At 44.7% G+C, this 16759-nt stretch overlaps 1 protein-coding gene across 2 annotated transcripts in view; it reads right to left on the bottom strand.

The window, feature by feature from the left end:
• The window catches only part of TENM4 (teneurin transmembrane protein 4), a 777096-nt gene that overhangs the window by 41004 nt on the left and 719333 nt on the right, over positions 1-16759 (bottom strand). For both annotated transcript variants that reach the window (XM_055356895.2, XM_063693427.1), the window contains 3 exons: positions 12152-12384; positions 8040-8194; positions 1204-2081 (listed from right to left, as the gene is read on the bottom strand). In XM_055356895.2, coding sequence (XP_055212870.2) covers positions 1204-2081; positions 8040-8194; positions 12152-12384 — 1266 coding nt within the window. The remainder of the gene's footprint in view (positions 1-1203; positions 2082-8039; positions 8195-12151; positions 12385-16759) is intronic.

Below are 16759 nucleotides of genomic sequence, written 5' to 3' on the forward strand. Positions count from 1 at the left end.
TATCAAACAGTGGGCAAAGGAGCCTTCAGAGCCTCAGTTTCTATGTCTGTAAAATGGATAATGTCATCCATCCTCAGAGCTGTTGTGCAGATTAAATGCAGTGGTGTAGCTCCTAGCCCACAGCTAATACTCAGCAAGGCTAGTTCCTTCCCCACCTCTCACATGTTTATCTAATGGTGACATATTCAGCAATCTCAGTCGTTTGAACCATGGCTAAGACCTCAAAAAGCAGCTTAAAAAAATCTAAGTAGAAAGAGCGATGTTAGTCCATTCATTAAAATATCTCTTAGAGGAACACCCCAGATATAGATATTTAATTGTTGCTAGGATTATAATAAGCTGAACTTCTGGTTCTCTGATCACACCTCTTAAGAAGTCCTCCACTGGATGAAGAATAGAGAAATGAGCTACTTGAGGTGGGCACTAGGACTGAAATAAATAGTGACACCACAGCACAACCCTGAGGGAGGAGGCAGAGAAACCTACCCTTTAGATACAGGGCCTAATAAAGTAATGGTTTAAAATCACTTCAGGCAGGGGCAAAGGGGTCTATATCCTCATTTCCCCACTTCCTGAAAGCTCTCTTCATATTACAGCATCATATGCAATTGTTGTTCCTTATTAATGACCCTGAATCAGAAAAAGAAAGGTTTCATTATGTCTGTGTAGTGTGTTTGAGAAGGGAGGTATGCAATACAGTTCATAAGAAAAGTCCCATGCAAAATGGTTAAAATGAAAAGGGTTTTTTTTGGAATTTGAAGACATGAGCTTCAATTATGTGGAAAATTCATCCACATGTGCCTGTTCCTTCTCCCCTTGCCACATTTGTGGACAGTGGTCATATGAAGATGCTAGCACTTCATCAGGTAAGTACTTTTCATCTACACCATCTCCCTGTGGTATGCTGGGCAGGTATCCACTGTATTCATTCTACAGATGTGGAAACTGAGGCCAAGAAGGATTAAGTCCATGGTAGAGTGGGAACTGACGCCCAGCTCCTCTGACTCCAAAGCTTATGCCTTCTCCACTAGACCATTTCCTTCCTAGGAGAAATCATGTGGAATATGAACATGTAGAATGTATTATAAGTAATAGTTTTTATCCCAAATCCTGAATTAAAATAAAATACTCGATCAATTTACCTCCAATCCTACAATGAATTAATGAAACAAAATCATCAAATGGCCCTGTTTTAGTACTTACTCATAAAATGTTGTCCATCCGTTTTCATTGCTTTTGGTTGCCAGAAGGCCAGAATTGCCATGGTATGTCATCATGGCCAACTCGTGTCCTTGTGTGGTCACACTCTTGAGTGCACTGTTGGTGCCCATGGTCACCCAGTACACCTGGCCATCTGGGACCACCAGCCAGAGGGGCATCCCAGTAGAGTCTCGGCGGACATTTACCATGTTGCCATTGTTGTCTGTGATGAGTGTGATGTCACCGTCCCCAGTGTAGGTGAAGTTGTACAGGTAGTCTCCTGTGGGCAGGCTTTGGGTGTACAGGTGCTTGCCAGTGGTATCAAACAGATAGAGCTCCTGGTCAATTGGTGAAGACAGCTCATACATATTCTGGGTGTTGAGGAAAGGCTTGTTCTTCCGGATAAACCGAATTCGGATGTTCCCAAGGTCGGCCACGTAGAGCTCCCCATCAGCACACACAGCCAAGGAAGATGGGGTATTTAACTTTGCATCCTTGGCATAACCATCGTCTCCAGAAAAACAATCACAGTTGGCATCATTTTTACAGTCACAGCCACTGGGGGCCCCAGCAACGAGTGAGATCTCTCCACTAGTGGTGACCTGCCTGATGCGGTTGATCTTTTTCTCATCAGTCTCAGCAATATACAGGACCCCATTGTGTGAAACAGCCAAAGCGGTGGCTGACTCCAGGGTTGCGTGGATGGCCACCTTGCTTAGCAGGAAGTGGTCAATGCCAGGGACCTGGCAGTGCATGGGCCTCCCGGCGACAATGCGCACCTGGTGGTTTTCAGAGATTTGCAGGACCACATTGTTGTCGAGGACATAAAGTGAGTTGTCCATTGGGTTGATGGCTAAGTCTGTGGGCCACTCCAGGTGAACCTGACAATGAAGACACCGATACTCAAATGACTGGCAAGATGCCCACCACTAATCCATCCCATAGCCCATGTAGCCCATAACAGTGTCCAAAGTGGCTTCATATACAGTCTTGCTTGATCCTCATGCAGCCTATCATCAACAATGAAGCGTCAGCCCCCTGATCACCGGGAAACCATGAAAGAGCTGCCACTGAGACATGTGATGGTCTCATTAGACTGACAAAACATGAAGAAGGAGTTAACAACAACAAAATAGTAGGCAAAAGGGTAGACTTTGGAGTCAAATAGGCCTGAGTTCAGAGCATAGTCCACTGCTTATGACTGTGGGCAAGTTACTTTGCCTCTCTGAGCTTCAATAGTCACATATGGGAAATGGGAATGACAAGAGCACAGAGTCCCTGACCCACCATAACCCACCAAATAATGGCAGCTGATGTTCTAAGATGGGAGGGAAAGGCAGAGAGAGTCTGGAGGCTGAAGTAGGAGTTGTTCAGAGGCTTAAGAAAGATTCTTCATGCATGGGTGATACGATACATGTATGATTTCTCAATTCTTTGAGTTCATGGATTAACAGCTGGCTAGCTGCTAGAGATATAAAGACAAGCTAACCATGGCCTCTGTCTGTCATAGTTCTAGACCAGTGATTCTCAAATCTGGCCTCACATTCAAATTATCTGTGGCGATTTTAGAAAATAATGGTGGGCAAACCCCACCCTTGGTGAGTGAAATCAGATCCCTGGGCTTGGAGCTTGGGCACTGGCATTATTTCGAAAAGCTTCCTGAGTGATCCTGATGTGGGCTTGAGAATCATGACTGGATCCTTGCTCCTCATGTGTGGTCATCAGCATCAGCTCACCTAGGAGCTGAGCATAAACGCAGAATGACAGGCCTCCTCCAAACCTACTGAATCAGTATCTGCACTTAAGCAAAATCCCCAGGTGATTTCTGTGCACACTAAGATTTATGAAGCCCTGCTCCAGACAGTGGTTCTAGTACCTCAGAGAACAGGTCCACCTGGAAAGGATTACTGAAGCTGGTTGTAGGAACTAGGAGTTCAGAAGTGCTGGGCCCCATGTGGAACCTCCTCTGAGCCAGGCTGGGAAACTGGCATAGGTCATGGTGAGTCTTCAAGTGGGCACCCAGGAGATTGTAGCTGGCATGGTCTGAGGGGAGGAGTGTTTTCTTCAGTGGACTTGAAGGCTGGATTGTTGGATCTATCACACTAGGAGGTATTGGCACTAAGGGGAACCCTTTGCCACCTGTGTCTCTAGGAGGTCCAGCCATGTTTTGTGTGGGCTGGAAGTGCCAACAGGTGCACCCTACTGCTGATTTTTCCACCCCACCTAAAAATTCATTGCCTTAGACTTCCTGAGCCCCCTATAAACCCTTGATATTTGGTCCAATCTGGGGTGTGCTTAAGCAAGTGTATACCTTTATTTTAATTTACTTATGTATGTATGTATGTGTATGACAGGGTCTCACTCTGTCACCCGGGCTGGAGTGAAGTGGTACAATCTTGACTCACTGCAGCCTCCACCTTCCAGGCTAAAGCGATCCTCCCACCTCAGCCTCCTGAGTAGCTGGTACTACAGGCATGTGCCACCACATATATATATATATATATATATATATATATATATATATATACACACACACACACACACACACACACATACATACATATATATAAATATATACATACATATATGTATGTATGTGTGTGTGTCTATATATATATATACACATGTGTATGTCTATGTGTATGTATGTGTGTCTATATATATATATATATATTTGTAGAGACAGGGCTTTGCTATGTTACCCAGGCTGGTATCAAACTCCTGGGCTCAAGCAATTTGCCTACCGTGGCCTTCCGAAGTACAGGGATTACAGGTGTAAGCCACTGTGTTTGGCCTAAGTGTATGCTTTTAGATAAGAAGTTTTTCTTCCAGGAATTTACTTTTGTATACCATTGTCTATAAGAGTGCTTTTAATAATGATGAAGCCATTTTTAATAATGACAAAGACCGAGAACCAACTCAAATGCCCAACAACTGAGAACTGGCTAAATAATAGTACATTTAGTTTGCTCATAAATTGGAATACTGTGTGTAGTTGTTAAAAGTGATGTTATAGATGGATATTTAATGACTTGGAGAAATGTTTGCTATATATTAAGTAGAAAGAACAGGTTACAGAACTGTAAGCACAGTGGGATACCAATTGGGGAAAAATATAAGAAGTTTAGCTAGATTATAGATAAAGAGGAGATTAAGTGCTTGAGGGATGGGATATATATCAAAATGTTAACCATAGTAAGATTAAAGGTGATTTTAATTTCCTTCTTTGTGATTTCTAATTTCTTAGATTTTCTACAATGTACATGTGGTAGTTTACCAATGTAAAAAGAAACCCCAATACATTATATACACACGAGTGAGGCCACCTCCATCTGTCCCTGCAGCTCAGGGACATTCTCAGGAGGGGGCAGGCCCTTTCTCAGTTCTTTAGAGCATGATCTTCCGGTCCTGCTTTCTAAAGTCTTCTTGTCCCCTTACTCCCAGCTCCCTCTGTCCCTGCAGAGCCAGGGAGCCTGCAAACTCGCCAGGGCCGCTGCCGGCCAGTGCTGCTGCTTCACACTCCCCTTGCTCTCTGGGCAGTGTCATGGCAGCTTTTGGCTGCATCAGGAACACAGTTTGCTCTAAAGTGACAGGGAAATTTTCAATTTCTTAAAACCCACTTCTTGTCAACTCTGGCCGCTAAATATTTTATGCCTTCTGGTCCTGTGGCACCTTGGGGACCTGCTTGTGGAGACCTTTCTGCCTGTCGTTATGATGAAAAGATGGTTCCTTGATGGGACGACTAGGGGGAGACAGAGTCAGTGGAGGGAGAGAGGAGAGGAAAGAGAGGAAGGAATGTAGAGCAAGTGCTTTCCTACACTTTCCCCTTATGCCATGTGCACAGAGGTGCCTGGGAAAGGAGAAGGGGCATTGCTCTTGGAGTCAGTCCTCACTCTGTCACACTGCCCGTGTGATGATCCTGCACCAGACCAACTACCTCAGCCTCTCTTGTTTCACCACCCTATTAGTGATGATCGTGCTGAGACTTGATTTCCCATCCCCAGAATGAATGGACTAGACTTGATAATTTCAGAGGTCTTGCAGCTCCCACGTTCTATGGTTCCAGTGTGGAATGGGACCCTCTTCCCTGTCCATCTGAGCATTCTGTGCCTTTATTAAAGCACTTGGAGCTGGCTGCCTTGTTGCAGAGTGATTTTCTTGCAAAAATGGATTGTCAAATGAATGAATGAAGGAAGGAAGGACCAGCAAATGGCATAGAGGGAGTGAGAGATTGGGGTCAGGACACCTCACTTCCTATTCCAGTTCCACAATTGCTACGTGTGTCACCTACCTCAAGTTTCTTAAACACTGAACGTCTTTCTCTATATCTAAAAGGGGATAATACATATTACATAGGGTAGTTGTAAAGCTTAAATGAGACAATGTACAAGGAAGTTATTTGTGGATTTTAAAGGGAACTAGTATTCACATCCTATTACTAGCTGCTGGGCACTGTACTAGACAATTTGTGTATATAATTTCATAAAAAAATTCATTTCCATATCTCTGATGGAACCTGGTACAGGGCTCTACATTTATAAATGCACTTTCATTCATCACACCTCAGTATTCTTATCTATAAAATGGGGTAGATCAGCTCTACCCTACGAGACTATTGTGATAGCTAAGTAAGAAAAGAGAAGTTGTACTTATCCTGTACCCCCATTTCTAACAGAGCGCCTAGCCCATACTAAGTTCTTATTTTGGATCCTAAGCATAGAGTTATTCTCTGTCGGTGGTGGCCATCTCCACTTCTTAACAGGTTGCAACAACTTCCTTCTGTTCCTTCTCTGCTCTGTGCCTCTCTCTTTAGTTTCTTTTTGGGCCTGGGTTTGTCTCCTCCCAAAGGAGCTGGTCCAAGTTCCTTGGCTCTCGCCTTCTCACTCATGCCTCTGAGCTGTGTGCTCTCCCTTGCTTACCTCCCTGCTCCCCATGGGGTGGCAGAGTAGAGAGGAAGCTCTGAGAATGAAAGCCAGTGACACCTGCACATATGTGTCTGTAAAACAGATGCCAGTATTGGAGAGTTTGGTTAAAGAAAATCCCATGCTGACATTCAGACAAAGGTAGTGAGGGCCTTTAGAGATTTCAGTCCAGGATTTCTGAATCTAAGTGTGGGTTTTAGCATTTTTTTCCCCCTCCGCCATATGCCAGTTGTCTTCCAAGCCTTTGATCCGGCTGCTTGGCAGTACCTCTATCTAAAGTTAAACAATTTTCTGATGTGTGGACTGAAAATTTTCGGCACCCTGTGCTGGCTGGTTGAGGGCCCATTTTGAGAATTGAAAATACTTGTATGCACATCCTTAGGCCATGGCTTCCTGATGGGTAATTCAAGCTTGCTCACAGACTGGAGAGGGAAACTCACTAGCCAGCAAGGGTAAGCCTGCCAAAACTGCAAAGACGAGTGGCAGAGAACAGCATCCATTCTGGAGTGTAATAATCACATTAGCTGGCGCAGAGGGAAACCATCCCAGCATGCGATGGGGAGGTGACATGAGTGCTGGGACCTCCAGCAGCATCCACAAGGCTCTGTGGAACGACTTAGCGATACATGTCAGTAACAGAGGTAGGCATGACCAGAAAGGCTGGAAGCAGGTGACACAGTCAGTGGAAAAGGGCCTGTGTGTGCAGCCTCCCCTGAAAATGAAGGGGTTTAAAAAGCTAAATGTTGCTGGAGCTGAAATCAATTTGCAATTTGATGTAACTCAATGCTTCTGATTTCCCAGGTTTTGGTAATGTTGGCAAGATTCAGCACAGGCCACTGAATCAGCATGGGCCTGGCCTAGCCAAAGGATCCAGCAACAAAGGACATACCCTTGCCAAGTCATCACAGGATGTACTAAGGACATGCTGGATAGCCAGTCACTTGTGTCTCTTTTTGACCTATAATGGGTTCCTGGTGTCCACCTGCAAATGTGCAAACTCTTTGGCATGGTACAACAGGGTCCTTCCCTTCCTGGACCCAAACCATGCTTCTTGTTTTAACTGCGGCCACCTGCTTCCAAGCACCCTATGCTATGGTTTTCAATTTTCCACTATTCTTTGAGTGTACCAGCCTCATTAACATCTTTGTGCCTTTGCACATGCTGTTTCCTTTGTGTGAAATGTCTCCTTTTCTTTCTTGCCACTCAGCAAACCCCTATTTTATTCAACCTGTAAAACTTGCATAAATGTCACCTCTTGTGTGAAAGCAGGCACTCTAACTTTTGTTCATTCATCACCTCTGAAGGGCCAAGCAATGCTAGGAGTCGTGGATGCATTGTTTCATGTATCTTCAGGGTAATCCTACTGGGCCGATGTGAATTATTTCCATTTCACAGATATAAAAAGTGAGGCTCAAAAGAAAGTTACTGAGTGAGTGAGTGGCAAAAGCTAGGATTCAATCAATCAATTAATCAATCAGCAAGTATAGACTGTGCCCAAATTTGGGTAGCCAGGCACCCTGGTTACTGACAGCATTTCTGTCCTCACATAGCTTAGAAAGAGAACAGGCAATGTACAAATACCCATCAGTGTTACCAAAGAGGAAGTTCAGGTGGCAATGGATTTAATGTCACGTGGTGTAAAGCTCTGTCTATCCTACTCTGCTGCTGTTGAGGTTTCCTTAGGGAGATTTCTTCACTGTCCCCTGGGCTTCCACTTGTTACTCCTGATGGTGAACTCCCAGGACATGGCTGTATCTTACTTGTCTTTGTGTCCTTGGTGCTCATCACAGCCTGGCACCAAGTAGGTGCTCTTTAAAGGCTTATCAGTGCAAAGATGAATGGCCAGCAGGCTGGCTGGGTGGCAGATGAGAGGATGAGTGGGCAGTCCCAGGGCTTTGGTAGATGAAGCCATCTTACCTGGGAAATATCCATGACAGAATCACAGCTGAGTGGCCGGGCTGATGTGAGATCATTAGAGCCGAGCAGGGTGGAGATGATCCCATTCTGATCGATGCGTCTGATCATGGTGCCATCCACGAAATAGATCAGCCCAAACTTGTCCACTGTAATGCCTGGGGCAGAGAAGCCAAAACAGGAACTCAGCATCAGAGATGACAATGACCCGCACATTCCTGGAGCCTTGCTAGCTGACAGAGCACCTCCTCTACATGATTGGGTTTGAGCCTCCCACGACCTTCATTCCTCTCTCAAAGAGGAGGAGTCTCAGGCTCAGAGGCCTTGAGTGACTTGTTCAAAGCAGGGATTAGAACTTTTTCAGATCTTCCAGGGCTCTGGTCCTCCCACCTTGCTGCCTCCTGAGACTTTAATCTATCACCTTAGCCATCCACTAAACCTGGATTCATAACTTCTGGGGGTTTTTAAGCACTACAGATACAGTGGTAAGGAGGATCTTTTTCAATATTAACACTGTGAATTATTTAAATTCACCTATTTCTGAAACTCTGTAATTATAATAATTAGTTCCCCTTTTTGGTAACCATTTTTCTTTTCTTTCTTTCTTTCTTTTTTTTTTTTAAAAGAGTCTCGTTCTGTCACCCAGGCTGGATAGCAGTGGCGCGATCTTGGCTCACTGCAACCTCTGCCTCCCAGGTTCAAGCAATTCTTCTGCCTTAGCCTCCCAGTTAGCTGGGACTACAGGCATGTGCCACCATGCCTGGCTAATTTTTTTTTTGTTTGTTTTAGTAGAGATGAGATTTCACCATGTTGGTCTTGAACTACTGACCTCAGGTGATCCACCCGCCTTGGCCTCCCAAAGTGCTAGGATTACAGGCGTGAGCCACCATGCCCGGCCCGTCCTTCATGCTTTTCTATTCTTATTATTTTAGTCTCACTGATCATTACAAAAGTACGGAATCTGAATAGAATCCTATGGATTTGTGTAGAGAATATTGTTGAATTGAATTTCTAAAGGCGGCACACTGAGGAGAGGAGTCAGAATCATTACTCAACATCACCTGCTCCATTCACTAGACTGTCTCACCCTGTTAACTTTCTCCCTGACCCAACTTGTGTGACCTCGGGCAAGTCACTGAGCATCTCTGTGTTTGTCTTCCCAGCTGTCAAACAATGAGATTGTTCCAAATCTTTATTTCTCACTCTTGGATGTGTATGGGAATCCCCTGGGGAGTTTTCTAAACTGCACCCCCCAGGTAGCTGCTTCAAAATATCTCAAGTGGAGTCTGAGCTACTATCTGCATTTTTGACAGCACCTTGGGTGATAATGACACAAACCAGAGTCTGAGAACCACTCCACTGTATCAGTACCTCTCAGCCTGTGATGTGCATCAGAGGCACCTGAAGAGGTTTTTCAGTATACACCTGCTGGCCTAACTCCTGGAAATACGAATTCAGCGGGTGGCTGGGACCAGGACCAGGGTGCTTTAATAGTGTTCATGGGTGATAGTAATTTCCATCCCAGGTTCAGAATCGCAAGAATCAGACATAACCATGAACTGTCGTGGGATACAGATGAGACATGGCCCTGGGCAGCACCCAGTTTAGATGGAAAGGCACAGGAATGAATCAGTACCATGTGAGCAGCACAAGAAAGGACAGACTCAAGAGGGTCATGGTAAAATACAGGAGATTCTGGTCACTTTTGTTTCACTATGTTTTCTCTGGGGAAGGCAGTGGAAGGAGGGTCAGGAAGGCTTCACCAAGGTGGAGAGACTTGAATTATAAAATTTTCTGGTCGTATTAACTTGGGCATATTACTTCACTTTGAAGTCTTCATTTTCTCATTGATAAAACAGGGATTCTAACATCTGACTTGTAGTAACTAGCCCTCAATAATTATTAATGACCATTGTAATAATGAGAAAGTGGCTGGCACTTTGTGAGTTTCAAGGCCTTTGCTCCGGGGACCCACGTGTCTCTCACTGGCCAGCAGGGTGCTTTAAGATGCCCAGGGGCCTCTGAGTGCTGAGAACCTGCTGGAGCACCAACTGTTCCTTCTTAGGCTGGTCAGGCTGGAGAGTGATTTCACACAGAGGACCAGGCAGCCTCAAGGCTGGGAAGCCTTTCTCATGGTCCTGTCGTGAATGTACATTAATTTCATTCTGTAAGTGCCAAGACAGGCGTTTTCTTGTCTGCCTAGCTATGCCCTGTCTTTCTCTTCCATCTGTTTGGACTGATGAGTGCTCCAAGAATAGTTGGGTTTCTTGTTTACAGAGTTGGCTGCACAGGCTAATAGAAGTGATCTGTACCCTGATTAATTACCTAATTTTTTCTCCTTTTGTTGTGTTAAATAGACGGACATCTTTTCTCCTCCCTGCTGCAAAGTGCCTGCATATCGTGTGGCACCCTTGTCATTTCTATGTGGGTTAATCACAGGCTTTTGGGTAAATGCACTGCCACTTCATCTGTGTGAGGGTGGGGGGCCACGAGGGCGGGGAAGAGAACACACGTGTGGAGAACAACTGAAAAGCCCTGGAGAGAATAAAAATTCTCAGAAAAAACTGTTTTAAACCTAAGAGAGTAGAATGTTGTGGCTGCAAAGGGTCTTGGGGATTATTTAGCCCAACCTGTTCATTAATTGACCAATGGGGAAACTGAGGCCCAGAGGAGGAGGTCCCAGGGCCAGCCAGTAGCGGAGGAAAACCATATAGGACTTCTAAGTGCAAGCCTAGTGTTCTTTCCACTCCTGGCTACTCTCTCAGTATTTGAAAATCATAATTAGGCAGGATTAGCCTTTGTTGATACAATATTTACCCCACACAACTACCACCTGACACTCCAGGTATGTGGTAGAGACAATGTGACTTGATATGATGTGATGTGATAGAATGGAACAACAATAATAGGAATCATCATTTATGGGATGTTTACCATGTGCGGGGTACTGCTGAGCTAAGCATTTACATTCCTAATATTCAATCTGTACCACAACTGTGCAGCATATCCCTATTACACAGATAAGGAAAATGATGCTCAGAGAACTTCAATGATTTGCCCAAAGTCACTCAGCTGTAGATGACAAAGTCTGAATTTGAATGCCTGATTTCACTAGAATCTCCTGCTTTGATTTGAAACTAGGCCCTGAAATCTGGGACTATTTAATAATACAATCACTTATAATGTTTCTACAGGTTATTATTAAACATATTAATTTTGACCATCAGAATAAACCTAGGAGGTAGACACGGATGGCATTATTACCCCCATTCAATCAGTGAGGACCCTGGGGCTGAGACACTGTAAATCACTGGCTATAGGGTTGCAACCCAGTGAACACTCCACTGAGTGTGGATAATGATGGCTTCTCCAAAAAGCTTTCCCAGTCTCCAAGGCACAGGGGTCTCTCTTGGCTCTAAACCCCCATGAACAGCTCTTTCTTCTTGCCTCTCAGAGAGCACCTCTTCCTCTCACCCATGTCACAGTGATTCACACTCAAGTCTTATTTATTCTGCTGCAACAAACTTATCTATGCAACCACTCTATGTACTTGAATATTTGCTGAATAAGAGAATAACAAATTGTGATTGTGGGCATTTAGAGGTTCAACTTTTTGAGGGACTCAGAATTGAGACCTACAGTTAACCCACCCGATAGCATATGAACATATGAAAACACGATACACTAAAATGTTTTTGTGTAACAATAACATGAGAGGCAGCATATATGTCCAATAGTAGAGGATTGGGACATCCATTTGCTGGAATACTATATAGTCATTAAAAATGAGTACACAGAAACAATTTAATGACATGGAGAAATGTTAATGACCTAGCATTTAGGGAAAAAAAGCAGTTTTCTTAATGTGATCTCATTTTGTTTGTTTTTAGTAAACACTACATACACACAAACACTTTGAAAAAAGACTAGGAGAGAAGACAGGAAATGTTAACTGGGAGTATTTCTGGCAGGTGGAATTATCACAGTTTTTACCATCCTCCATATATTTCTTGGTATTTTCCAAAAATTTTTGCAATATTAATCACGCATGTTTTTCTGAAAAGGAAAATACCCCAATAAATGTTATTGACAATGTCTCTAAGGCAAGGCCTTACCCCTGGGATTGGTGAGTGTGGCTTCTGTGGCCTTCCCACCATCCCCGCAGCGAGTGTCATCAAAGGGGAGGCACTGGTCACCTGTCCCCGCAACCACCTCAGAGTTCTTGACAAGGTCCTTCACCACCACAGTGGACTTGATTTTAAAGACCCGCCGGCTGCTGCTGTCGGAAAGGAAGACGGCCCCACTCATGGGGTCTGTGGTCAGGTAGTATTTGTGTGCTGGACTGTGACTAGAAAACAAAGACATGGCCAACTGGTGAGCATTTTCTTCTTTCCTATGAGTAGCTGGAGATGTACAGATGAACCCCTGGCCCTTTAGAATCCAAGCAAAAATATCTTATGGGGATGATGCCCCTATTTTGGGTGATGGTTCCCCAATTTTTCTGACCTCAGTCATTGGCTTAACTATCCTTCCCACCCACTATTCTTGCAAAAACCCCTTGCAATTCTTGCAAGAACCCCTTGCACTATTCTTGCAAAAACCCCTTCAAGATGAAATGATTAAGATGACCCGCTCAGTGCCATGTTTGTATCAGGTGCTAAATACATGTTTTCTTAAGAAGGTGATCACTGAGGCCTACCACTGGTGTCCCGTTCATTCAAGCTAGAAGGATGGATGCTCCTGACTTTAAAAAAACACTTCAAGAGTTCAAAAACACAAGCCCTTTTCCACAGGATCTTTACAGCAATCCCTCATCTCCATCTTGGGACTGATGGATGAAACCCTGGCTGGCTCTGACTCCCGGTCAGCAGCATCAACACCGTCTTCAGTGGATACTCATGTTACACTTATCAGGAGCCCAGGAGTCTCCCTCTGGCAGTCAGATATAAGTGAACTGCAGGATTAGTTTGTAATTTGCAGTGAAACCCAAGGAAAAAAAATAAGCAACACAGAAGAGCAGTGCTAATGATGGTTCTGTTTCTGGAAAACAGTTATAAAGATCAGGCTGTGCCAACAGAGGAGAGAGAAGCTTGACTACAGAGATGCCTTGGGGAGACAAAGCACTGCCTCTAGCCACAGGGTGAGGAAACGGCACAGGATTTGGAATCAGAACAGTCTGGGTTCCAAGTCTAGCTCTGTAATTTCCTGGTTCTGAAACTTGGGCAAGTTACCCGACCTCCTGAGCCTCGAATTGTCTTTATGTGCAAAATAGGGGTGTTAACAGCTACCTTGCTAGTATATTGGGGAAACCAGAGAGAAAATAAAAAATGCCAAGTAGCATAGTGTAGTAGATGCTCAATAATAATTATTATTTTAATTACCAATGATTGTGTCTCTTCTTGCACTTGGAGATGACTACGTAGTAGATATCTCTTATTAAGCCTGAATTTTTTTATCCCCTGGTACTGACATACAATTTCTTTCAAGTCTAGGGCACATTGGAGTTGAACTTGGTGCTTCTGAGAAGCTAATTTTAAGTTCCTGTGCATGGCCTGAACATTTGCCGGGCCCTAAAACTGCATCTCAATATTGGCAGCCCCTTCCAAGTCTCCGGAAGGTATTTTGATTCAAAGGAAGCTCTGTTTGGACCGGATGGTCTGGTGCTGGCCATTTTCACTGCACAGTGAGGCATAAACTGTGCTAAGGGACTCGGGACAGACTGAGCAGTGATGAGAGCACCAGCAGGGCCAGAGCACTGCAGACCCCCTTCAAGATGAAAGCAAGAGAATTTGAAAAGTCTAGAAAGAAGCTATTTTGCATTTATCAGGTAGGTAAGTTTGGGGTCCTTTTGAAAAGCAAAATTTTATTTTACAGATTTGTATTTTTTGAATTCCCTATGAAGGCTGGGGCACCATAATCTTTTCAGTATGTAAGTCACTGAAGGTCTTAATCTGGCCCTGGCAGGTTTGTCATTATAAATGTCTCTTGCCTTGGACAGTGTCCTTGGGGACTGGCTACCTCGAAAGGGGCCAGGCATCCAGATCCAAGGCTTTCCTTCCTTGGTTTTCTCTCCCTGAATTCAACTAACCTGATATGATTTTCTCCAACTGTCCTTCCTCTTTAACCCTAATACTACTGTCCCGTCACATCCTTCTCGAACCAAGGGGAGGTCTCTCCGCCTGTAGCCTGGGTCCTCTTCAAGCCATTCTTGATCTAACCCAAATACCAACCTGCCATTTCAATGCTTTCCCTTCAAGGATTCCTTAACTCTTACAGAGAAGTTAGGAGCTCCCTGCCCCTGCACAAATCCCAGCTTTCTGCTGTGCTGCTCCACCCTCCCATCCTCCCTCCCTACACTACACCTCCCAGATACCCTACACCTGGCCACAGACCTGTCCCTGCAGCATGCCTCAAGTCTGCCTGCACGTGCTGCTCCTGCTCTGCAGTGTGCCCCGCCCCTCCCTTTCCTACTCACCCTTCACCTGTCAGTTCAAATGCTCCCTCCTCTGCAAACCTTCCCCAGCCTTCTCCCTGTGCATGGAGATTTGCATCCATTCATTGCTGGACGATAGGACATAATGCTGTGACTGTTCTTTTATGTGTGTGCCTCCAAAACCCAATCGTCAATACTTGAAGGGAAGAGACTGGATTTTGTTCATTTCTGTTTTTCCAATGTTCTGCTTCGTGCCTTCTAGCCCATAGCAGCCACTTGTTTTAAGTAGATGGCATGTCTATTTTTAGATTACTTAAGTAGTGTTTGCATTCGCATTATTTAGCTCTTCTTTTACTTCTTTTCTGGGGTTAGCAGTAAACAGGACAGGTATCCTGTCTATTTTGAAATGTCCCCTGAGACTTACCCTATAATGTAGCACAGATTTAAGCTTCCCAGATGACATCAATTCTGGCTACATAAAATGCGGTGACCTTAGATCCTACTGTGTAATCCTGGGGCAGCCTTGATCTTTCTGCTTTTCTGATGACAGCTCTGAGGCGGGGTGATTTTTTTCATTTCTTTGCACATCACTCATGATAAACTGGTGCTATTTACCTTGGCAGAAAAGGGTCCCTGAGGGGGTATGGTGAGGAGGCCCTGTCCACTTAGATTAGCCCCCTGAGTTTCCAGCTCCTGTCTCCCTGCACTGCTCCAGAGAAGTGTCACTCATGTGGAATTTCTCAGATCAGTGAATTCCAGGACAGGGTGGCATTGGCAGGATTATCTCAGAGTCTATAAGAGCTGTGGCTGCATCTTTCAGCCCAAGGACAAATCTGAGGTCTGCTGGTAAGTTAAGCATAGGGAAAACAACAACTAGCTTTGAGCTTAGAAGGTGTAGGCTCTCATTTAGGTGAGTCACCTAAATAGTTCAAATCATAGGTCCCTTAGCTGTCGAATGACTAAGTCCCTGCTCGGCTAGGCTCACAGGCTTGTCATTGGGATCAAATGAAATTATACATCTCAACAGCCCTTTCTAGTTTGCAGAGCTCTCTGAACATTCAACTCATTTCGTCCTCCTGCCACCTGGCCCTGGGAGCTGCAGCTGCATCTATGATGCCCATCTAGACTCCACCAGGCTGCAGCGCCACCTGTCTGCAGAACAGAGCTGCAGAGATGACTACCACTGATAAGAATGCATCTGTGACCACCTAGGGATGCCCATTCTGTCCCAGACACTGCGCTAGCACTTGATGCACACATGACCTCATTTTCTTCACAACTACCATATAAGGTAGGTACTTTCCTCCCTTATATTTCAGAAAACTGAGACTGGAAGAGGTGAAGTGACTTGACTGGGACCACAGATTCCTAAGTGGCAGGATGAAATTCCAACCAAGTTCTGCTTGACTCCAAAGTCTGTGTTCTTTCTACTTCCCCACCCTGCTGCTCAGGATCTAAAAGGTTCCTCTGCCCATATTCACCTGGGAGTACCTGCTCATCTTCTGAGGTTCAGCTCATCTGTAATCCCATTCCTGAACCCCCTCTTCTTCCCCACTGGTAAAACTGGCCTCTTCCTTCATTGTGTCTCCACTAGAGCGTACAAAGTTTATACTTTTAGTATCTGTAGCACCAATTAAATTTTTCTGTTTAATTGTCTGTCTTTTGGATGAAACCTTGAACTCCTCAAGAGGAGGGACTGATTACCAGTCTCTGCTGCTTTGAACTGGGCTGATGCAGAATAAGTACTCCAGAAAGTTCTGCTGAATCAGCCTCCCTGTCTGGAGTATACATAGGAAACGCTCACTGCTAACAATCTTAGAGTGATGGTTCTCAAACATGGCTACACATCAGAATGGCCTGGAGAGATTTAAAAATAGCCTTACCCATAATGATTGAAGGGTGTGGGCATCTATACCTTTGAGATCTCTCCAAGTGACTTGGAGGCACAGCCAGATTTGGGAACCATGGCCTTCGAGCAGTTCTTTTTAAACTTTAATGTGCCACCTGAAGCCTTTGCTAAAATGCACATTTCAATTCTGTAGTTCTGGGGCGGGGAACTTGAGAGTCCACATTTCTAACAATTCCCAGAGCATGCCAATGTTGCTTGTCTGTATTTTGAGCAGCAAGGCCTTAGAATACTCTACAAATCATAAATGTCTCAGAGCATGAGACGGAAGACGGCCTTCAGTGGAGGCCTCAGGCCTGGTTGTGTGGACAGGGAGCATTTCCTGGAAACGGACCATGTCTGATTCTGATTCAATTCTGATGCCCAGTATCCTGAGCAGGGCTG

Source organism: Gorilla gorilla, chromosome 9, assembly GCF_029281585.2.
Source record: "Gorilla gorilla gorilla isolate KB3781 chromosome 9, NHGRI_mGorGor1-v2.1_pri, whole genome shotgun sequence".
Classification (NCBI taxonomy): Eukaryota; Metazoa; Chordata; class Mammalia; order Primates; family Hominidae; genus Gorilla; species Gorilla gorilla.